At 35.2% G+C, this 25,437-nt stretch overlaps 1 protein-coding gene across 1 annotated transcript; it reads left to right on the top strand.

Moving 5' to 3' along the window:
• The first annotated feature begins 14,232 nt into the window (after positions 1-14,232).
• On the top strand, positions 14,233-19,092 carry LOC135119917 (uncharacterized). The gene is made up of 4 exons (XM_064044294.1): positions 14,233-15,166; positions 15,221-15,517; positions 15,573-18,338; positions 19,024-19,092. The coding sequence occupies exons 1-4, from the start codon at positions 14,867-14,869 to the stop codon at positions 19,090-19,092; spliced, it is 3,432 nt and encodes a 1,143-aa protein (XP_063900364.1). The 5' UTR covers positions 14,233-14,866.
• Positions 19,093-25,437: the final 6,345 nt, after the last annotated feature.

Here is a 25,437-nt window from a genome sequence, read left to right on the forward strand (position 1 = left end):
AAGAATTTTAACAGTTTTCTTGTATCTACGAACGCCAGAATGCATAAAATTGACCTAAACGTCTCCTTTTCCTATTCTGAGTCGATTCTGCATGCTTTAAGTGTGTTTGGTGGCTCAGAACCATCAAAAAACGTTGAAATATAGTTCAAATTCAATAAAAATCGACAAAAATACAGTTTCTAGCCAAAATTTTATGGTTTCGTTGCACTTTCCGAGCCCGTAAGGTATCTGAGTGGCTTAAAAGTACAAGAAAACACTTCAAAAGTGACGTTTCTGAAGAATTTTAACAGTTTTCTTGTATCTACGAACGCCAGAATGCATAAAATTGACCTAAACGTCTCCTTTTCCTATTCTGAGTCGATTCTGCATGCTTTAAGTGTGTTTGGTGGCTCAGAACCGTCAAAAAACGTTGAAATATAGTTCAAATTCAATAAAAATCGACAAAAATACAGTTTCTAGCTAAAATTTGATGGTTTCGTTGCACTTTCCGAGCCCGTAGGGTATCTGAGTGGCTTAAAAGTACAAGAAAACACTTCAAAAGTGACGTTTCTGAAGAATTTTAACAGTTTTCTTGTATCTACGAACGCCAGAATGCATAAAATTGACCTAAACGTCTCCTTTTCCTATTCTGAGTCGATTCTGCATGCTTTAAGTGTGTTTGGTGGCTCAGAACCATCAAAAAACGTTGAAATATAGTTCAAATTCAATAAAAATCGACAAAAATACAGTTTCTAGCTAAAATTTGATGGTTTCGTTGCACTTTCCGAGCCCGTAGGGTATCTGAGTGGCTTAAAAGTACAAGAAAACACTTCAAAAGTGACGTTTCTGATGAATTTTAACAGTTTTCTTGTATTTACGAACGCCAGAATGCATAAAATTGACCTAAACGTCTCCTTTTCCAATTCTGAGTCGATTCTGCATGCTTCAAGTGTGTTTGGTGGCTCAGAACCATCAAAAAACGTTGAAATATAGTTCAAATTCAATAAAAATCGACAAAAATACAGTTTCTAGCTAAAATTTTATGGTTTCGTTGCACTTTCCGAGCCCGTAGGGTATCTGAGTGGCTTAAAAGTACAAGAAAACACTTCAAAAGTGACGTTTCTGAAGAATTTTAACAGTTTTCTTGTATCTACGAACGCCAGAATGCATAAAATTGACCTAAACGTCTCCTTTTCCTATTCTGAGTCGATTCTGCATGCTTTAAGTGTGTTTGGTGGCTCAGAACCATCAAAAAACGTTGAAATATAGTTCAAATTCAATAAAAATCGACAAAAATACAGTTTCTAGCTGAAATTTGATGGTTTCGTTGCACTTTCCGAGCCCGTAGGGTATCTGAGTGGCTTAAAAGTACAAGAAAACACTTCAAAAGTGACGTTTCAGAAGAATTTTAACAGTTTTCTTGTATCTACGAACGCCAGAATGCATAAAATTGACCTAAACGTCTCCTTTTCCTATTCTGAGTCGATTCTGCATGCTTTAAGTGTGTTTGGTGGCTCAGAACCATCAAAAAACGTTGAAATATAGTTCAAATTCAATAAAAATCGACAAAAATACAGTTTCTAGCTAAAATTTGATGGTTTCGTTGCACTTTCCGAGCCCGTAGGGTATCTGAGTGGCTTAAAAGTACAAGAAAACACTTCAAAAGTGACGTTTCTGAAGAATTTTAACAGTTTTCTTGTGTCTACGAACGCCAGAATGCATAAAATTGACCTAAACGTCGCCTTTTCCTATTCTGAGTCGATTCTGCATGCTTTAAGTGTGTTTGGTGGCTCAGAACCATCAAAAAACGTTGAAATATAGTTCAAATTCAATAAAAATCGACAAAAATACAGTTTCTAGCTAAAATTTGATGGTTTCGTTGCACTTTCCGAGCCCGTAGGGTATCTGAGTGGCTTAAAAGTACAAGAAAACACTTCAAAAGTGACGTTTCTGAAGAATATTAACAGTTTTCTTGTATCTACGAACGCCAGAATGCATAAAATTGACCTAAACGTCTCCTTTTCCTATTCTGAGTCGATTCTGCATGCTTTAAGTGTGTTTGGTGGCTCAGAACCATCAAAAAACGTTGAAATATAGTTCAAATTCAATAAAAATCGACAAAAATACAGTTTCTAGCTAAAATTTGATGGTTTCTTTGCACTTTCCGAGCCCGTAGGGTATCTGAGTGGCTTAAAAGTACAAGAAAACACTTCAAAAGTGACGTTTCTGAAGAATTTTAACAGTTTTCTTGTATCTACGAACGCCAGAATGCATAAAATTGACCTAAACGTCTCCTTTTCCTATTCTGAGTCGATTCTGCATGCTTTAAGTGTGTTTGGTGGCTCAGAACCATCAAAAAACGTTGAAATATAGTTCAAATTCAATAAAAATCGACAAAAATACAGTTTCTAGCTAAAATTTGATGGTTTCGTTGCACTTTCCGAGCCCGTAGGGTATCTGAGTAGCTTAAAAGTACAAGAAAACACTTCAAAAGTGACGTTTCTGAAGAATTTTAACAGTTTTCTTGTATCTGCGAACGCCAGAATGCATAAAATTGACCTAAACGTCTCCTTTTCCTATTCTGAGTCGATTCTGCATGCTTTAAGTGTGTTTGGTGGCTCAGAACCATCAAAAAACGTTGAAATATAGTTCAAATTCAATAAAAATCGACAAAAATACAGTTTCTAGCTAAAATTTGATGGTTTCGTTGCACTTTCCGAGCCCGTTGGGTATCTGAGTGGCTTAAAAGTACAAGAAAACACTTCAAAAGTGACGTTTCTGAAGAATTTTAACAGTTTTCTTGTATCTACGAACGCCAGAATGCATAAAATTGACCTAAACGTCTCCTTTTCCTATTCTGAGTCGATTCTGCATGCTTTAAGTGTGTTTGGTGGCTCAGAACCATCAAAAAACGTTGAAATATAGTTCAAATTCAATACAAATCGACAAAAATACAGTTTCTAGCTAAAATTTGATGGTTTCGTTGCACTTTCCGAGCCCGTAGGGTATCTGAGTGGCTTAAAAGTACAAGAAAACACTTCAAAAGTGACGTTTCTGAAGAATTTTAACAGTTTTCTTGTATCTACGAACGCCAGAATGCATAAAATTGACCTAAACGTCTCCTTTTCCTATTCTGAGTCGATTCTGCATGCTTTAAGTGTGTTTGGTGGCTCAGAACCATCAAAAAACGTTGAAATATAGTTCAAATTCAATAAAAATCGACAAAAATACAGTTTCTAGCCAAAATTTTATGGTTTCGTTGCACTTTCCGAGCCCGTAAGGTATCTGAGTGGCTTAAAAGTACAAGAAAACACTTCAAAAGTGACGTTTCTGAAGAATTTTAACAGTTTTCTTGTATCTACGAACGCCAGAATGCATAAAATTGACCTAAACGTCTCCTTTTCCTATTCTGAGTCGATTCTGCATGCTTTAAGTGTGTTTGGTGGCTCAGAACCGTCAAAAAACGTTGAAATATAGTTCAAATTCAATAAAAATCGACAAAAATACAGTTTCTAGCTAAAATTTGATGGTTTCGTTGCACTTTCCGAGCCCGTAGGGTATCTGAGTGGCTTAAAAGTACAAGAAAACACTTCAAAAGTGACGTTTCTGAAGAATTTTAACAGTTTTCTTGTATCTACGAACGCCAGAATGCATAAAATTGACCTAAACGTCTCCTTTTCCTATTCTGAGTCGATTCTGCATGCTTTAAGTGTGTTTGGTGGCTCAGAACCATCAAAAAACGTTGAACTATAGTTCAAATTCAATAAAAATCGACAAAAATACAGTTTCTAGCTAAAATTTGATGGTTTCATTGCACTTTTCGAGCCCGTAGGGTATCTGAGTGGCTTAAAAGTACAAGAAAACACTTCAAAAGTGACGTTTCTGAAGAATTTTAACAGTTTTCTTGTATCTACGAACGCCAGAATGCATAAAATTGACCTAAACGTCTCCTTTTCCTATTCTGAGTCGATTCTGCATGCTTTAAGTGTGTTTGGTGGCTCAGAACCATCAAAAAACGTTGAAATATAGTTCAAATTCAATAAAAATCGACAAAAATACAGTTTCTAGCTAAAATTTGATGGTTTCGTTGCACTTTCCGAGCCGTAGGGTATCTGAGTGGCTTAAAAGTACAAGAAAACACTTCAAAAGTGACGTTTCTGAAGAATTTTAACAGTTTTCTTGTATCTACGAACGCCAGAATGCATAAAATTGACCTAAACGTCTCCTTTTCCTATTCTGAGTCGTTTCTGCATGCTTTAAGTGTGTTTGGTGCCTCAGAACCATCAAAAAACGTTGAAATATTGTTCAAATTCAATAAAAATCGACAAAAATACAGTTTCTAGCTAAAATTTGATGGTTTCGTTGCACTTTCCGAGCCCGTAGGGTATCTGAGTGGCTTAAAAGTACAAGAAAACACTTCAAAAGTGACGTTTCTGAAGAATTTTAATAGTTTTCTTGTATCTACGAACGCCAGAATGCATAAAATTGACCTAAACGTCTCCTTTTCCTATTCTGAGTCGATTCTGCATGCTTTAAGTGTGTTTGGTGGCTCAGAACCATCAAAAAACGTTGAAATATAGTTCAAATTCAATAAAAATCGACAAAAATACAGTTTCTAGCTAAAATTTGATGGTTTCGTTGCACTTTCCGAGCCCGTAGGGTATCTGAGTGGCTTAAAAGTACAAGAAAACATTTCAAAAGTGACGTTTCTGAAGAGTAGTTAATAAATGGGGCTGACGTCACACAAGCTCCGTGTAAATCTTATGGACTTCCGGTCTACTGAAACGGTATCGCTCTCCTTGTCTAACACGTGGCGTTTTTGGATCCCTGTTTGTCGTCTCGCTCTCGCTTATTGTTGTAATGGAGAGGTGTGTGTGGTGCGCGCGCAGGATGGAAGATGGCGCCACCGCTGTATCGCGCGGCGCTCAATTTTTAAATTTATGAAAAAAAGTTTTTTTTCCTCGTCTTTATGCGGGAATCGAACGTCGTCCGATCTCGTGCTAGTTTGTCACCTCGGCATCTCGACTATCGCAGGGACCCTGAATACAGCGTATTGTCAATCGTATTTATGCGTGTGTGTTTGTATGACCTCGAGTGGAGGAGGGGCCGCCGAGTCGGCCTTTTCCTGCAGCTTATCACACACGGTGCAGTTGGCACATTAAAATTTCGCATGCACAGCGTATGGGAACTAAATACTATTTTAAAATAGATTGAATATTTAATAATAATAATAATGGTTTTTATTGCGATTTTATTTTTAAAAGGGTCTATACAAATTATAGGTAGGAAGTCATGTTTTCATGGTTACATATATTGACTTAAATATGAATAGAGCAGTAATTCGTTTCTTCAGCTTTGTCGTTGGATTAAGCACTCTGGGCATTGGTTTTTCGTTGAAGGTGGTCCATCTTTTACATCTTCATGGCAAAAATTATAATGTTCTACACATGGCAAAGAATCCTTGATGTCTCTATCCTTTGTATAAAAATTAGGTAACATCGGAAAGACGTCTAGCAGCTGAAGAGGTTGAAGTTTTAATAATTCGATTTTTACTATTTCGCGTATTTGTCGGATTGTCTCTTCGAAATGAATAGCTCGTTGCAAGATAGCGTCTGGACTTTGTGCCATCTTAATAGATACTAACGCAAATCTTCTGTTGAAATCCAGCTCGTCTGTTGGTTTTTAGGTAGTCCCAACCATTTGACAAATAATTTTTTTCCTTTGCGTCGCAGTACTTTTTCAATGAGAAAGACATCAATGTTTTTCGTTTTTTGTAATTCTGGCTCATAAAAAGATCCCTTAATAGGTCGATCTTGAAAATCTCTCAAAACATAAGTTGTAGGATTAGTAGCGTTTACTTTAGAGATTTTAAATAATTCAGTACTCCATGAAGGTTTATAACCAGGTTCAAATATATGTTTAAACTTACTGACACGAACTATATCTCCTTCCTTGAATTTATGTTTAGTTTCAGCTTTTGGATTAATACCATATAATTTAATTTCATGAGCGTTTTGTTTATTGATGTCGATAGGTTTTTTTCCAGTTATGCGATGTCTTGTCTTGTTATATTCTGCATTAATATTTTCTAATTTATTAGTCCAATTGTATGAAGCAGTTAAAGTAAATGAACGATATAATTTTGACTTGATAGTCCTAATTACACGTTCAACTATAGCCGCCTTTTTTACACTGTACGTATGATAATGGATAATCTTATTTTTCTTCATTAGATCAGAAAATTGTGCGTTAAAGAATTCTTTACCTTGGTCGGTTTGTAAGAGCGTGGGTTTTCTTCCTTTGTTCAATATTGATTCCATAGCTCTACTGACATCAGATGCGGATTTTGTCTTTAAAGGTCTCATCCATAAGAATTTAGATAAACAATCAATAACAACTAAGACATATTTATAACCATGATTTTCTTTTGCATAACTTTGAAAATCGGCTAAATCAGCTTGCCATAGTTCGTCAAATCCATTTATAACCGTGTGTCGTCTTTTAAAATTTTTTCTCGCAAGTTTAAATATTTCGTCTACCACTTGTTTTTTCGTGTCGGTTACAGTAACATTTTTACTTCGAACCATCGTGTATAGTACGAGGACAATGCTCAATTATTATTATTATTTTTATTGGGCGTTTGTTTATTCGTTTTGCGATCTCTTTATTAATCGAGATAAACCCCTGAATGTGGTTGAGGTCATTTTGACTGCACCGCTCGAGGTTGCAGTCTTTTAATCTTTTCATCAGGCACAGGATCCTTCTGTAATCGTTTCAATCTATTAGACAATTTTTCGTAGTCAGCTAACATCTTAATCCACTTTTTATCGATTTCATCAACGGTAATGGTCATTTGATTATCTAGATCAGATACTTTTTTGCTTAAATCTATTTCAGCTTTCAAAAAAGCTTTTTTCGCATCTGTCAAGACACTGCCGAATTTATCGATTCGTAAAATGGCATTTTCGTGAAGTTTATCGGCATACTTTTTGGTCGTTACGTCCGTTTCTTCGATCGGATCTTGAACATTGCACAATTTACGATTTTCCATGTCGAAATTGCCGTCTTCAGTGTAGCGTATTGTATTTCTTGGATCTTCAAAAAGTTGTCGCTTTCTGTATAGTCTATAAATTGATGATGATGATGAACGACCGAACTTGTCGACACTCATGATTAAACTAAACAATAACATGAAGTTCTCGTAATTCTTCTTCGATGTTTCTAATTTCATTCAAATGACAATCACTTCCTGCTTTCTTTGCAGCATGTAGCAGGTTGAGCCGTTGTACCAGCTCATTCACGTCATCCCAATAAACATATTCCACAGGATAGTTATGAGAAATCTTATAAGCACCACCCCCTTTTTTACTAGATGTACTACTAGTAGTACTACGTGTCGAGATTCTAGTTCTCACGGGAGTGATTTTAGTAGACTTTTTAGGTGATTTTCTTTTTTTCGGACTGTTTGAGAAAAGCGGCTTTATAACGTCAAGGAATTTTAAACTTGTTCTTTTTTCTTTTCGAAGATTTGTTCCTGCTCGATAAACATTTGCACTTTCCAACATTTGCTTATAATTATGAAAATCATTCTCGGTTACTATGTTCTTGTCGATGTTTTCGGGTGTATTAAATAATAGCTGATACAATCCTTCAGTACCCGTGAACGATTTATCATTGAGTGTAAAATCACTATTTGAGTTAATATGCAACAACGAGTCACCAAAGTAAAAGGTATTGGTAGCTGGATTTATGACTGGTCCAAATAGAGTGTCGCCTTTCTGTAATAATGTTTGCATAACATATAATTGGGCCACGTCAGGAAACTGTTCAATAAAGTTGTTTAAAACCTCTTCCGTAAATTGTTCATTTTTAACTTGTTGGTTCGTTTTTTCTCCTTCATCATTGTCATCTTTATCGTCATCTTCGTTCGTCTCCTCGGGTTTTGCTTCAAATACCTCTTCGCTCATAGGTAAATGTCGTTGAAACAACAAGTCCTTGCGATTGCCTTCACGTCCATAACTTTTGCGACGTTGTCCGTTTGATTCGAATACTTCAGGAAATTCTGTTTCAGATTTAGCAGTAGTACTTCTTGTTGGTAGCACTTCTTTGAGTAGTGGTAACTGCTCTTGTATTTGTTGCAATTTATCTAAATGTTGGCGTTGTTGGTTTTGCTGCTCTTGATGTATTCGTCGATGTTCGAGAAGTTGTTCGAAAGCCTGCTGTTGTTGTTGGAGCTGGTTCTTTTCTAATTTCATGGAAACTGTCTTTATAGGCTCCACTATAGGTTGAAATAGTTTATTTAGTGATTCATCATGCTCTTGTATTCCCAACTTCAAAGCCCTATGTTTTGTTCTAATGTCATCAGATATTGCAGTAAGGCGTCGCTTTAGTTTAACGTCGCTCATGATACCTATTCAAATTGAAACTGGATCGTTGAAATGAATGTTTCTCTCTTTATATCTTAATGAAACTGTCAAATCCTTTTCGATATCGTCCGCTATTTAGATTGTTTTCTTTACTTATTACTAAAAATCCAAATTTGTCCTTCCAACATTCTTGACAAATTTGAAAAATTTATCAAACGTCATGTCTGTACCCACGTGATCTCGATGAACATGTCGCAGATTCATTTCATCTTGTTGTAGTAATATTAAAAAATTTGCGTTGTCGCGTATCAAATGCTTGGGAATCCGAGTATAGGTCTGACAAAGATAGAAGCAATCTATATTTCTATGTCTACCCATACAAAAGTAGCATCTTATAATATTTTGCTTATCACATGCTACGTCATCAAAAACGAAAATCGAATTTGGTCTTGCATTAAAAGGATCCACAATCTTGGCGTCTTCATCGTATGGGAAATATCCTATTCCTTTGATTGATTTTAAAACCGTCTGCAGCAGCTGATACTTTTGTTGAAAAAGCGATTTCGAATAAACATACACATTTTCAAACTTCAATCCGTTTTTATCAAAAATCAAGGATAGCAGAATATTAGTTTTCCCAGAACCCGATGGTCCTGCTATAATCGCACGAACGGTATTAGGAAAGAGTTCCCCATGTCGTGATGGTTGTAGTTTTGTTTCAGAAATATCGTGATTCTTCACTGACAGGATCGTGTGCTGCTTAACGATCTTCATTGTTTATACTAACATAAATATATATACAGTGTTCGTTTTTATAAAGATTGTTCAGTTCAATGTTAGTCATCAAAGGTAAAGGACTTGTTAACAGTCTCATTAACAAATTACCTGTCGAATTACATTTACCTGGTTATCAATATTGCGGTCCGGGTACTAAGCTTGCGAAGAGGCTTGAACGCGGCGACCCTGGAATTAACGAGCTAGATAGAAGTTGTAAAGAGCACGATATCGCATATTCACGAACTAAAGATCTGAAAGAAAGACATAAAGCAGACGAAATTTTAGAAAACAAGGCTTGGGCACGTGTCAAAGCATCAGACGCTTCGTTAGGAGAAAAAGCAAGTGCTTGGTTCGTAACGAATGCAATGAAAGTTAAAAGAAAGTTAGGGATGAGTTTGCAACTACAAAGAAAGAATTCGAAGAAGAAGAAACCGCAGACGCAAACAACTCTTCAAAAAGCTGTGTTAAAAAAATTGAAGAAACAAATTAATGACGTTGATGATGTGTCGACCTTATTAAAAACAGCCCGTGTAGCGGTGAAAAAAGCTGGTGGTAAAAAACGCATTCGAATACCACGAATAATACCACTGCCTAAAATAGGTGGTATACTACCAATTTTACCTGCAATATTTGCTGGTTTATCGGCTATAGGTGCTATCTCAGGAGGGGCCGCAGGTATAGCTAAAGCGATTAACGATGCTAAAGCGGCGAAAAAAGCGTTGGAAGAATCTGAACGACATAACAAACAAATGGAAGCTATAGCTATAGGTAAACAGGGCGATGGTTTATACTTGATGAAACATCTCAAAGGTTATGGACTTTTTCTCAAAAAGTTTCGAAAAAACTTCCAATAAGGCTACCCAAAAGAGCACTCACGGACTTTGATCTACGGAAGTACGCAAAACTCTTAAACATTCCACATTTTCGAGACGTTTTCATGAGAGATGATCTGCCAAAAGATGGTCCTCGAAAACATGAATCTGGTATTGTAAATTTGGATTCAAAACATGGATGTGGAACTCATTGGGTAGCCTATAAGAAATCGAACAATATTATACGATACTTTGATAGTTTCGGTAATCTGAAACCGTGTTCAGAGCTAGTAAGTTATCTAAATAATTGTAGAATACTATATAATCAAGATAAATACCAAAATCTAGGATACAATTGTGGACATTTATGTTTGCAGTTCTTGATTCAATAAATTTGTAAGCAAAACTAGTTTTTTATTTAGTCATGAGTCGAACCTTCACACTAAAAGGTCACGGTAGCTTCCTAGAAGCTGATTTATATCCACCTGTGGAATTAAATCCTAATTACGATTATTGTTTGGGATTAATAGGATTATTCACATATAATAGCATACCTAACGTCGAAACCGGAGTAAATGATAAACTTTATTATTATCATTCTTCATCGTCGTCAAACTCGAAAGAGAAAGAAGATGTGGATCTAAAGAAATTAATTATTCCGACAGGTAGCTATGAAATAAGCGATCTGGAACGTTACATCCAAGAACATATCAATGGATCGACTAAAACATCGAGAGATCAAATTTTTTCGTTGAAACCGAATAATAACACATTGAAAGCAGAACTACAAAGTATCTACAATATTGATTTTGGTAAAGAAGGGACACTAGGAAATTTATTGGGTTTCTCTAAAAAAGTATTAGTAGCGAATACAAAACACGAGTCTGATATGCCTGTAAATATTATTAAAGTAACGTCAATTCGAGTGGAATGTAACATTGTGACAGGTTCATTTTACGCTGGCCTACCTTGTCACACCCTCTATGAATTCTCTCCAACAGTAGATCCTGGATATGCCATAAATATCGAACCAATGCATCCTTTATATTTGCCATTAATTAACAAAAACGTCATTGATAAAATAACCATCAAACTGATCGATCAAAACTCAGATCCCGTCAACTTTCGTGGTGAAGAAGTAGTGGTCCGATTGGAATTAAAAACTATTAATGGGTCTTACATTTCGCAATAACACACGTAATATAAATAAGAAGTCATTTAGGATCGCATCTTTAGTTGACAGATATTCGCCAGTGAAGACACTATCACCGTACAGCGTTTACATTCTACGTTCCTTGGGTTACAATGTCAGAAATTTTGGATATCTATCAATCCCCCTCAATAGACCAAAGCGTAGATAGAGAAGAGGAACGTACTTATTATCCTTACGTGCAATCGTTTAATAACAGTGATGAGATACAAATTGACATTCATCAACCTGATGCATTTATTTGCATGAGTGATTCGAAACTTCGCATTATTGGCGAACTAAAAGAAGAAGCAACTACTACAATACCTGTTGCTATAGAAAGTGAAAAAACAGAAACCCCTGTTGCGGGAGAATGTAAATTAACAAATAATGCAGGTCTTTACCTGTTTGAATCCATAATTTACTCTTTTAATGGCAAAGAAGTTGAAAAAATAAGAGATCCTGGTACTACAACAACCATTCATAATTATTGTGCTTATTCAGCAAATCAGTCTAAGAATCTTATACAAGCCGGTTGGAATCCAAATGCAACAGGCCATACAATACTTACCCAAGACGAAAAAACCAAGAAATTTGAAATATGGGTGCCATTTAGTTATATTTTTGGTATATTCTTTTACTATAGAAACGTTATGTTTGGACATCATTCTATACGACTTGTACGCAGTCGCAATGATGATAACGCGTATATGGTCACTGGAAGTGCAAAGAAAGCAACCATAAAAGTGCATAGCGTGTCGATACAAGCAAAGCACATTTATCCCAGCGACAAAGCGAAAATAACGCTATGGCCGAAAATTCAAACCGATAAACCTATAACTATAGGTTACAGAAAATGTGAACTTCATGAATTACCAAAGTTAAAAACAGGCACTGACAAAGAAATTTGGAGTATTAAAACAACGACAAATTTGGAAACGCCCAGATACATCGTCCTCGCATTCCAAACAAACATAAAAGACAATCATAAAAAAGATGTTGCGAAATTCAGCCATATTAACTTGAGAAAATATCAAGCATGGGTGGGTTCAAGTGTTTATCCTTATGCAGATCATAGTCTCGATTTTACATCTAATCAGTATCTATCAGCATATACGGCATATATGAATTTAGTGCAACAGTTGACTGGAAATTCTGCTGCCGATCCAATAATTGACTACTCTACTTTTGCCAACACACCTCTGTTTGTAATTGATTGTTCAAAACAACCTGAACCTCTGAAAGCGTCAGTGGTAGACATAAAGTTAGAATTTGAAAGTCATGAAAATTTTCCCGAATCGACCAAGGCTTATTGTTTAATTATACACGATAAGATAATTGAATATAGACCTAAAAGTGAAAAAGTGCAATTCTTAATATGAAAAAAAGTGTTAGTTTCTCTGAAGCACCTCCAACTATTCATTATATGTGTCATTGGTCATACGCTTACTCTCAAGCCAGAAGAGGTGATAAATGGATACAATGTGCTGCAGATAGAGATAGATTTCGTTTACGTATTCTGAGGACTGAACAAATTTTAAATCCTGTATTAAAAGTTGAACACAGATCGAAAAAATTTATCAGTCTTGGTTTGACAGTCTGAACAAGATGAAGTTTCTGGTAATAGATATGCAGGGATTTTGTATTCCTGAATTTATACCGAAGGAGATGACATTCACGGATGGTCGGTATGTAGCGCATTATTGGATTAAATCACTCAAGCCGTTTAAAGATCTTGATCCGAAAATTAAAAAACATATACGATGGTTCGAGAACAATCATCATCATCTGAGATACAACGACGGCATCGTAGATTCTAACGAGGTCCCGAATATTTTATACAAACATATTATACAGGATCAAGTAGACACGGTCTATGTAAAAGGACACATCAAACAACATTTTCTCCAATTCAACCTTGGACAATATAATGGAATTCGTCTAATAAATTTGGAAAACACACTGGACGTTCCACACCTTCTTCAGTGTATACCGTACAATTGTACGCACCACATAAACGGACAGAAAACAGCATGTGTATGTAGTTACGAAAATTGTAAGACTATATACAATTGGTTGATTGGAAAATTACCTTAAATAAAATTGTTTGTGGAACTTAATATTGAAGTTTTTTTTTTGTTGACATGTGCAGAGTTTTTGTTATCTTAGAAAAAGTTAGTACTTACGGTCTATTATTTTATCAGCTTGATCCAAATGAACATTTGTGTTAGTTTACGTTCAGCCATGGACGAAGGTGCTTGCATTTCAAGCATGCACCGTGATAAAAGTGCTAGTGAATACACAACATGCGATTGTCCTACTTTTGCGAAAGCAAGAAATAACGTTAACAGCATCAATTTCGATTCCCGTACTATTTCGATAGATGATGACTTTCCGTTACTTGATCGAGACGACGAATTAAATCATGAGAAAAATTCGATATTTGAAGAAAAATATGAATTGACGAATCCCTTATTTCGCATTTCTACTGGCTTAAGTGTTGTGCTAGATTTTTTACATGTCGTAAAAATTCTGAACTGGCAAAATCGTTGTGTAACATTTACTACAGAAAACTGGAAGTGTTTTGTGCAGTTTTTGAATATTTTAATTAAAATACATTTTGAAACATCGAATTTGGACTGTGATGCTCCTAAGAAATTTCAGTTCGACGGTTTCGAAGTGAACATTGCAACATCACATGATTTTTGCAGTGGACCAACAGTCATCGAATTGAGAAGAGGCGATACGGTTTTACATTTAGGACCAGCGCTTTGCCGTGAAATCATAGCATTAGACGAAACAATATGTTATAGATTAAAATTCTTAGAAGAGTTACAATTTTGTAATTTTTATAATAATATGATTCGTTACTTAAAATATGTCCCACCTGAAAAAATTTATTATGCTACGACTGCTAATTTACACTGCATGAAAGAACTGCTAGCACAGCGAAGTTTCAAGGTTTTTGCAGATCTCGCATCAACCGATTAATATTAAATTTAGATTTTTGTTAACATATATATAACAAATGTAATTTTCAAAATTACCAGCACGGAAAAGTTTCAAGTTTTTTTCTGATCTCGCATCGAACGATTAATAATAATTATTAAATGTATTATTTCAGCGTTTTTCCTGCAGACATGTACTATTCAAGAATTTGTAGGCTGAATGATAAAATAAATAAATGAATAAAAAATAAATAAAAGCGTCTTTGTTTTAATTCCCTACCACAATAATGAATAACAATAATAATAGAGCTATCTATTCATATTCGCGACTCACTTGCGTGCAGTACCTACGTGTGAAATCTTAACTCTCATATCAGCGAAAATATAAAATGGCTGCTAGTTTGAATGAATTGAACAAAATTGGGAAATGTGAAACTAAACCGAAATTAAATCCCGATGAGCTAAAGATTGGTGAGAAATACCCGATTTGTGATGTGAAAAAAGTTAAAGGAAAATTTGGTGATTGTGTCCTTGTGGAACTCGAAGAAGGTGTCATATTTTTACCAAAAAGGATGGCAGATAATATGTCCGATGACTTGATCGAATCTATCCATGAGGACGTTCTTTGTTTGGCTTTGGTATATCATGGCACCAAGGACACTGGAAAGAGCAACCCAGCGCATCTCTACGAAATCGTGCAGATATAAAACAGCTCGTAACAATATAATTATTATCAATTTATATTTAATCAGCATTATTAGTGTTAGTACTTAGTGGTGTTTTTTTTTTTTCACAATGGAATCAGCTACAACAGAAGTAATCGAGAAAATGATCGATTCTGTTACCAAAATGATGCAACTGTGTAACAACAACGTCCAGAAATTAGAAAAAGTGTTAAAATTGAATCGAAAAAATCTACGAATCGTGAATGGTGTATTGCGAAATTCTGACTGTGTTGGGGAGAAAAGAAGATTGGAAAATTATTTAGCACGTATCAAAGGATTAAATTTACATATCGAATCAAAAATCGAGAATGAAAAAATTGGATACGGTAATAGTAAAAAGAGAAGAAACAGTAAGGTTCGCTGGATAGAGGTAAGTTTTATTCATTCCCCTTAGTATCAAATAAGAAACATTAATTTTACTTAGGTAAAATCAGCTTTCGTCGGTCGCGTGAGAACAGGAGCAGTTGTTAATTTAGATGAGAATCTTGTTGATATTCGTCGATTTTTTCACGACGCCAGCCCGTTAATTTTTTCAAGAATCACAAATATTCTCAAAAAGATGACAGCGATTAAACTAAATTTCGAGATGTCTTGTGAATACATAATTCCATCGACAGGAGAAGTGTCCCTGAAGTATTTCAACACACCCAACACTATGATTTTATTATCGACCGACATTCAGAAATCTATTGACGATTTAGCTGGAATTATTCAAACCAAAGTAAGTTATTTAGATTTTTTTTTTCACTTAATAACAAGGTATGGTATTATTACAGATGGAAGAATTCGCAGAATCTAAATCTGGATGGAGTCTACGGAAAATATGTCAGCTAATGGTTGCGTTCAACAAGTACACTCCAATAAACGGCCGAATCTACATACCGTTGCCAACAGAATTGAAAAAGAAAGGAGGCATTATTAATATAATGAATACTGATCGTCTTTGTTTTGTATGGTCGGTACTTGCAAGTCTTTATCCCTGTAAAGATAGTAATTATGAACGTACTGATGCCTATCCGCAGAACTATCACGATATATTAAATTTACGTGGTGTACAAATGCCTGTTCAGTTATCAAGTATTCCTAAATTTGAAGCTCAAAATTCTAACATATCAATTAACGTGTTCACGGTCAATGACAAAACGCATGAAATTGAAGGCCCTATATATCATACAAAAAATGTAAAAAACCATCACATAAATTTATTATATTTAAAAAAGACTCGATCCAAACATGGCCATTATTGTCTTATTAGCGACTTAAGTAAAGTTTGTGGAAGAAATATTTCGGCTCATAAAGCGAAAATGTTCATTTGCGATAGATGTTTAAATCATTTCTCCCTTAAATCACATTACGAGTCGCATCAGCAGGATTGTAAATTATTTTCTCCAGTTAAGATTACTTTACCTGATGAATCTAGTGCTCATTTAGAATTTTCAAATTACAAAGCGCTTCTTAAAAAAGGTTTTGTTATTTATGCAGATTTTGAATGTTTGTTAATTAAAGGTAATGATCATCCGATGAAATATCGACATATACCTTACAGTGTAGCGTTCACGAGTGTCTGTTCTTTTGACAATAGTTTAAATACATTCTTTAGTTATATTGCCAGTTCACCAAATGATCAAACACCGGCTTCTTGGTTCATTGCAAAACTTCAGAAAGAAATTAACAAAATGACGCAAATTCTACGCTCGCGAGATTTGCCAATGTTGCCCCTTTCGGACGAGGAAAAATTAAATTATAATTCGTCAATGGAATGTCCTATCTGCGGTCGCGTTTATTGCGAAACCAATCCAAAAGTCCACCATCATGATCATCTTACAGGGAAATATATAGCACCGTATTGTCAAAATTGTAATTTACAATGCAAAAAAGATTATAGTATACCCGTTTTTTTACATAATCTTAGTGGGTATGACGCTCATCTTTTTATTGAGGAATTGGCTCGTAGTAATTATGTCAATTTGGTACCATTAAATATGGAAAAATATATTGGATTTTCGACTTATTTCAATCAAACTCGAGTTACATTTTTAGATTCATACAGGTTTTTATCTTCGTCCTTAGATTCTCTTGTTAAAAATCTAACTCCCGATCAACTTTTAATTACAAAGTCATATTTTTCTGATGTAAAAAGTTTTCCATTGTTAACACGAAAACAAGTGTTTTGTTACGAGTACTTAGATTGTTGGGATAAATTATCGAAAACGAAACTGCCTGAAAAACATTATTTTTATAGTAGTCTGCACGATGAACACATATCAGACGAAGATTATGCTCACGCTAAACTAATATGGGATGAATTTTCTATTAAAAATTTAAGTGATTACGCCCTGTTTTATTTGAAACTCGACGTATTGCTTTTAGCTGACTGCTTTGAAAATTTTAGAAATCTGACTATGAAGTATTATGGACTCGATGCTGCCGGTTTTTTTACAGCACCTGGCTTATCATGGGCTGCTGCTTTGAAAATGACACAAATTAAACTCAGATTATTCACAGATATCGATATGACCCTTTTCATTGAAAAAGCTTTAAGAGGTGGTATATCACAATCTATATGTCGATATTCAAAAGCCAATAATAAGTATTGTTCGTCATATGATCCAAATTTGGATACTAAATATCTAATTTATTGGGACGTATGTAATCTTTACGGATGGGCACAGTGCCAGAGTTTACCATACGACCATTTTAGGTGGTTAGATAATTTCGAAATTGAAAGTCTAGATATAAATACATGCTATGCAAACACTGCTGATAAATGTTGTATTTTAGAAGTTGATTTGGAATATTCGCAGTCTCTTCATGATTTACATGAACAATTACCATTTTGTTGTGAACATCAGATGCCTCCTAATTCGCAAAATAATTCAGAGAAATTATTATGCACTTTATGCGACAAAACTAAATACGTAATTCATCTTGAGAACTTAAGACAAACAGTGCATTTCGGTCTGAAAGTGATAAAAATACATCGTGTTTTAGAATTCTCACAAAAACCTTGGTTAAAGCCATATATAATGTTCAATACTGATTTACGAATGCAAGCCAAATCTGCTTTTGAAAAAGACTTTTTTAAATTGATGATAAATGCCAATTATGGCAAAACACTGGAAAACGATCGAAAGAAACGTAAAATAAAACTAGCAAACAATTGGTTTACCGCTAGAAAATATATCTCTTTGCCAGAATTTAAGTGTTCGCAAATTATAAACGAAGATTTGGTTGTTGTTGAATTGAATAAAACAACTATAAATTTCGAGAAGCCGATTTACGTAGGATTTACAATTTTAGAATTATCAAAAACGTTAATGTACGATTTTCATTATAATTTTGTCAAAAAAAACCTATCAAATTGGTTCGCTTCCAAATTATTATATATGGATACCGACAGTTTCATTTACGAATTTACAACTTTACGTAAAGAAGATACAACCGATATTTATCATATAATTCGAGATTACGCATCATTGTTATTTGACACTTCAGATTTGCCTGTCGATAATCAGTGGGGTATTCCACAAGTGAATAAAAAGGTACCAGGAAAATTTAAAGATGAACTATGTGGTAAAATAATGACCGAATTTGTATCGCTTAAATCAAAAGTGTACGGCTTCAAAATCGACGGAAAAGATAGTAGCGTTCGAAAACTTAAAGGTGTTGGTAAAACAGCCATAAAGCATATTACGTTTGATGACTTTTATAAATGTTTATTTAATGAAGTAAATCAGAATTGCACTTTTAATACAATCCAGTCGAAAAACCACCAAGTTTTTACCGTAAAAATTCATAAAAAAGCACTCGATTCATCGGACAATAAACGATATATATTACCCAATAATGTAGTTGAAACTTTGCCTTGGGGTCATTATAAAATTGTCAACGAATGAAAAATATTTAACATTTTTTTTTTTCATAAAAAGCTGATTCTGTATGTGTTGAAATATTTTCTTTTTTGTTATGATTTATAATACATATACCTGTAACCTATATTATCAATAAATAATCAACAAATTATGGAGGTTTTTTTTTTTCTCTGATTTGTATGTTATAAATGGTGCATGCGAAATTTAGAAACACCACATACACTTCCTGTACACGGCCACACGCTTTGTGTTAAGAAAATTTGGGGACGCTCATTTGAAATATTTTGGTTCATTAATAAATTATGACCGTATTTAATGAGTCATTCCCTTGATTTTCCTAACACAGTGGTTGCAGGAAAAGGCCGACTCGGCGGCCCCTCCTCCACTCGAGGTCATACAAACACACACGCATAAATACGATTGACAATACGCTGTATTCAGGGTCCCTGCGATAGTCGAGATGCCGAGGTGACAAACTAGCACGAGATCGGACGACGTTCGATTCCCGCATAAAGACGAGGAAAAAAAACTTTTTTTCATAAATTTAAAAATTGAGCGCCGCGCGATACAGCGGTGGCGCCATCTTCCATCCTGCGCGCGCACCACACACACCTCTCCATTACAACAATAAGCGAGAGCGAGACGACAAACAGGGATCCAAAAACGCCACGTGTTAGACAAGGAGAGCGATACCGTTTCAGTAGACCGGAAGTCCATAAGATTTACACGGAGCTTGTGTGACGTCAGCCCCATTTATTAACTACTCTGAAGAATTTTAACAGTTTTCTTGTATCTACGAACGCCAGAATGCATAAAATTGACCTAAACGTCTCCTTTTCCTATTCTGAGTCGATTCTGCATGCTTTAAGTGTGTTTGGTGGCTCAGAACCATCAAAAAACGTTGAAATATAGTTCAAATTCAATAAAAATCGACAAAAATACAGTTTCTAGCTAAAATTTGATGGTTTCGTTGCACTTTCCGAGCCCGTAGAGTATCTGAGTGGCTTAAAAGTACAAGAAAACACTTCGAAAGTGACGTTTCTGAAGAATTTTAACAGTTTTCTTGTATCTACGAACGCCAGAATGCACAAAATTGACCTAAACGTCTCCTTTTCCTATTCTGAGTCGATTCTGCATGCTTTAAGTGTGTTTGGTGGCTCAGAACCATCAAAAAACGTTGAAATATAGTTCAAATTCAATAAAAATCGACAAAAATACAGTTTCTAGCTAAAATTTGATGATTTCGTTGCACTTTCCGAGCCCGTAGGGTATCTGAGTGGCTTAAAAGTACAAGAAAACACTTCAAAAGTGACGTTTCTGAAGAATTTTAACAGTTTTCTTGTATCTACGAACGCCAGAATGCATAAAATTGACCTAAACGTCTTCTTTTCCTATTCTGAGTCGATTCTGCATGCTTTAAGTGTGTTTGGTGGCTCAGAACCATCAAAAAACGTTGAAATATAGTTCAAATTCAATAAAAATCGACAAAAATACAGTTTCTAGCTAAAATTTGATGGTTTCGTTGCACTTTCCGAGCCCGTAGGGTATCTGAGTGGCTTAAAAGTACAAGAAAACACTTCAAAAGTGACGTTTCTGAAGAATTTTAACAGTTTTCTTGTATCTACGAACGCCAGAATGCATAAAATTGACCTAAACGTCTCCTTTTCCTATTCTGAGTCGATTCTGCATGCTTTAAGTGTGTTTGGTGGCTCAGAACCATCAAAAAACGTTGAAATATAGTTCAAATTCAATAAAAATCGACAAAAATACAGTTTCTAGCTAAAATTTGATGGTTTCGTTGCACTTTCCGAGCCCATAGGGTATCTGAGTGGCTTAAAAGTACAAGAAAACACTTCAAAAGTGACGTTTCTGAAGAATTTTAACAGTTTTCTTGTATCTACGAACGCCAGAATGCATAAAATTGACCTAAACGTCTCCTTTTCCTATTCTGAGTCGATTCTGCATGCTTTAAGTGTGTTTGGTGGCTCAGAACCATCAAAAAACGTTGAAATATAGTTCAAATTCAATAAAAATCGACAAAAATACAGTTTCTAGCTAAAATTTGATGGTTTTGTTGCACTTTCCGAGCCCGTAAGGTATCTGAGTGCCTTAAAAGTTCAAGAAAACACTTCAAAAGTGATGTTTCTGAAGAATTTTAACAGTTTTCTTGTATCTACGAACGCCAGAATGCATAAAATTGACCTAAACGTCTCCTTTTCCTATTCTGAGTCGATTCTGCATGCTTTAAGTGTGTTTGGTGGCTCAGAACCATCAAAAAACGTTGAAATATAGTTCAAATTCAATAAAAATCGACAAAAATACAGTTTCTAGCTAAAATTTGATGGTTTCGTTGCACTTTCCGAGCCCGTAGGGTATCTGAGTGGCTTAAAAGTACAAGAAAACACTTCAAAAGTGACGTTTCTGAAGAATTTTAACAGTTTTCTTGTATCTACGAACGCCAGAATGCATAAAATTGACCTAAACGTCTCCTTTTCCTATTCTGAGTCGATTCTGCATGCTTTAAGTGTGTTTGGTGGCTCAGAACCATCAAAAAACGTTGAAATATAGTTCAAATTCAATAAAAATCGACAAAAATACAGTTTCTAGCTAAAATTTGATGGTTTCGTTGCACTTTCCGAGCCCGTAGGGTATCTGAGTGGCTTAAAAGTACAAGAAAACACTTCAAAAGTGACGTTTCTGAAGAATTTTAACAGTTTTCTTGTATCTACGAACGCCAGAATGCATAAAATTGACCTAAACGTCTCCTTTTCCTATTCTGAGTCGATTCTGCATGCTTTAAGTGTGTTTGGTGGCTCAGAACCATTAAAAAACGTTGAAATATAGTTCAAATTCAATAAAAATCGACAAAAGTACAGTTTCTAGCTAAAATTTGATGGTTTCGTTGCACTTTCCGAGCCCGTAGGGTATCTGAGTGGCTTAAAAGTACAAGAAAACACTTCAAAAGTGACGTTTCTGAAGAATTTTAACAGTTTTCTTGTATCTACGAACGCCAGAATGCATAAAATTGACCTAAACGTCTCCTTTTCCTATTCTGAGTCGATTCTGCAAGCTTTAAGTGTGTTTGGTGGCTCAGAACCATCAAAAAACGTTGAAATATAGTTCAAATTCAATAAAAATCGACAAAAATACAGTTTCTAGCTAAAATTTGATGATTTCGTTGCACTTTCCGAGCCCGTAGGGTATCTGAGTGGCTTAAAAGTACAAGAAAACACTTCAAAAGTGACGTTTCTGAAGAATTTTAACAGTTTTCTTGTATCTACGAACGCCAGAATGCATAAAATTGACCTAAACGTCTCCTTTTCCTATTCTGAGTCGATTCTGCATGCTTTAAGTGTGTTTGGTGGCTCAGAACCATCAAAAAACGTTGAAATATAGTTCAAATTCAATAAAAATCGACAAAAATACAGTTTCTAGCTAAAATTTGATGGTTTCGTTGCACTTTCCGAGCCCGTAGGGTATCTGAGTGGCTTAATAGTACAAGAAAACACTTCAAAAGTGACGTTTCTGAAGAATTTTAACAGTTTTCTTGTATCTACGAACGCCAGAATGCATAAAATTGACCTAAACGTCTCCTTTTCCTATTCTGAGTCGATTCTGCATGCTTTAAGTGTGTTTGGTGGCTCAGAACCATCAAAAAACGTTGAAATATAGTTCAAATTCAATAAAAATCGACAAAAATACAGTTTCTAGCTAAAATTTGATGGTTTCGTTGCACTTTCCGAGCCCATAGGGTATCTGAGTGGCTTAAAAGTACAAGAAAACACTTCAAAAGTGACGTTTCTGAAGAATTTTAACAGTTTTCTTGTATCTACGAACGCCAGAATGCATAAAATTGACCTAAACGTCTCCTTTTCCTATTCTGAGTCGATTCTGCATGCTTTAAGTGTGTTTGGTGGCTCAGAACCATCAAAAAACGTTGAAATATAGTTCAAATTCAATAAAAATCGACAAAAATACAGTTTCTAGCTACAATTTGATGGTTTCGTTGTACTTTCCGAGCCCGTAGGGTATCTGAGTGGCTTAAAAGTACAAGAAAACACTTCAAAAGTGACGTTTCTGAAGAATTTTAACAGTTTTCTTGTATCTACGAACGCCAGAATGCATAGAATTGACCTAAACGTCTCCTTTTCCTATTCTGAGTCGATTCTGCATGCTTTAAGTGTGTTTGGTGGCTCAGAACCATCAAAAAACGTTGAAATATAGTTCAAATTCAATAAAAATCGACAAAAATACAGTTTCTAGCTAAAATTTGATGGTTTCGTTGCACTTTCCGAGCCCGTAGGGTATCTGAGTGGCTTAAAAGTACAAGAAAACACTTCAAAAGTGACGTTTCTGAAGAATTTGAACAGTTTTCTTGTATCTACGAACGCCAGAATGCATAAAATTGACCTAAACGTCTCCTTTTCCTATTCTGAGTCGATTCTGCATGCTTTAAGTGTGTTTGGTGGCTCAGAACCATCAAAAAACGTTGAAATATAGTTCAAATTCAATAAAAATCGACAAAAATACAGTTTCTAGCTAAAATTTGATGGTTTCGTTGCACTTTCCGAGCCCATAGGGTATCTGAGTGGCTTAGAAGTACAAGAAAACACTTCAAAAGTGACGTTTCTGAAGAATTTTAACAGTTTTCTTGTATCTACGAACGCCAGAATGCATAAAATTGACCTAAACGTCTCCTTTTCCTATTCTGAGTCGATTCTGCATGCTTTAAGTGTGTTTGGTGGCTCAGAACCATCAAAAAACGTTGAAATATAGTTCAAATTCAATAAAAATCGACAAAAATACAGTTTCTAGCTACAATTTGATGGTTTCGTTGCACTTTCCGAGCCCGTAGGGTATCTGAGTGGCTTAAAAGTACAAGAAAACACTTCAAAAGTGACGTTTCTGAAGAATTTTAACAGTTTTCTTGTATCTACGAACGCCAGAATGCATAAAATTGACCTAAACGTCTCCTTTTCCTATTCTGAGTCGATTCTGCATGCTTTAAGTGTGTTTGGTGGCTCAGAACCATCAAAAAACGTTGAAATATAGTTCAAATTCAATAAAAATCGACAAAAATACAGTTTCTAGCTAAAATTTGATGGTTTCGTTGCACTTTCCGAGCCCGTAGGGTATCTGAGTGGCTTAAAAGTACAAGAAAACACTTCAAAAGTGACGTTTCTGAAGAATTTTAACAGTTTTCTTGTATCTACGAACGCCAGAATGCATAAAATTGACCTAAACGTCTCCTTTTCCTATTCTGAGTCGATTCTGCATGCTTTAAGTGTGTTTGGTGGCTCAGAACCATCAAAAAACGTTGAAATATAGTTCAAATTCAATAAAAATCGACAAAAATACAGTTTCTAGCTAAAATTTGATGGTTTGGTTGCACTTTCCGAGCCCGTAGGGTATCTGAGTGGCTTAATAGTACAAGAAAACACTTCAAAAGTGACGTTTCTGAAGAATTTTAACAGTTTTCTTGTATCTACGAACGCCAGAATGCATAAAATTGACCTAAACGTCTCCTTTTCCTATTCTGAGTCGATTCTGCATGCTTTAAGTGTGTTTGGTGGCTCAGAACCATCAAAAAACGTTGAAATATAGTTCAAATTCAATAAAAATCGACAAAAATACAGTTTCTAGCTAAAATTTGATGGTTTCGTTGCACTTTCCGAGCCCATAGGGTATCTGAGTGGCTTAAAAGTACAAGAAAACACTTCAAAAGTGACGTTTCTGAAGAATTTTAACAGTTTTCTTGTATCTACGAACGCCAGAATGCATAAAATTGACCTAAACGTCTCCTTTTCCTATTCTGAGTCGATTCTGCATGCTTTAAGTGTGTTTGGTGGCTCAGAACCATCAAAAAACGTTGAAATATAGTTCAAATTCAATAAAAATCGACAAAAATACAGTTTCTAGCTACAATTTGATGGTTTCGTTGTACTTTCCGAGCCCGTAGGGTATCTGAGTGGCTTAAAAGTACAAGAAAACACTTCAAAAGTGACGTTTCTGAAGAATTTTAACAGTTTTCTTGTATCTACGAACGCCAGAATGCATAGAATTGACCTAAACGTCTCCTTTTCCTATTCTGAGTCGATTCTGCATGCTTTAAGTGTGTTTGGTGGCTCAGAACCATCAAAAAACGTTGAAATATAGTTCAAATTCAATAAAAATCGACAAAAATACAGTTTCTAGCTAAAATTTGATGGTTTCGTTGCACTTTCCGAGCCCGTAGGGTATCTGAGTGGCTTAAAAGTACAAGAAAACACTTCAAAAGTGACGTTTCTGAAGAATTTGAACAGTTTTCTTGTATCTACGAACGCCAGAATGCATAAAATTGACCTAAACGTCTCCTTTTCCTATTCTGAGTCGATTCTGCATGCTTTAAGTGTGTTTGGTGGCTCAGAACCATCAAAAAACGTTGAAATATAGTTCAAATTCAATAAAAATCGACAAAAATACAGTTTCTAGCTAAAATTTGATGGTTTCGTTGCACTTTCCGAGCCCATAGGGTATCTGAGTGGCTTAGAAGTACAAGAAAACACTTCAAAAGTGACGTTTCTGAAGAATTTTAACAGTTTTCTTGTATCTACGAACGCCAGAATGCATAAAATTGACCTAAACGTCTCCTTTTCCTATTCTGAGTCGATTCTGCATGCTTTAAGTGTGTTTGGTGGCTCAGAATCATCAAAAAACGTTGAAATATAGTTCAAATTCAATAAAAATCGACAAAAATACAGTTTCTAGCTACAATTTGATGGTTTCGTTG

The sequence above is a fragment of the Zophobas morio genome, unplaced genomic scaffold, assembly GCF_036711695.1.
Source record: "Zophobas morio isolate AGI-343-1 ecotype UQ-CSIRO unplaced genomic scaffold, CSIRO_AGI_Zmor_V1 ptg000316l, whole genome shotgun sequence".
Classification (NCBI taxonomy): Eukaryota; Metazoa; Arthropoda; class Insecta; order Coleoptera; family Tenebrionidae; genus Zophobas; species Zophobas morio.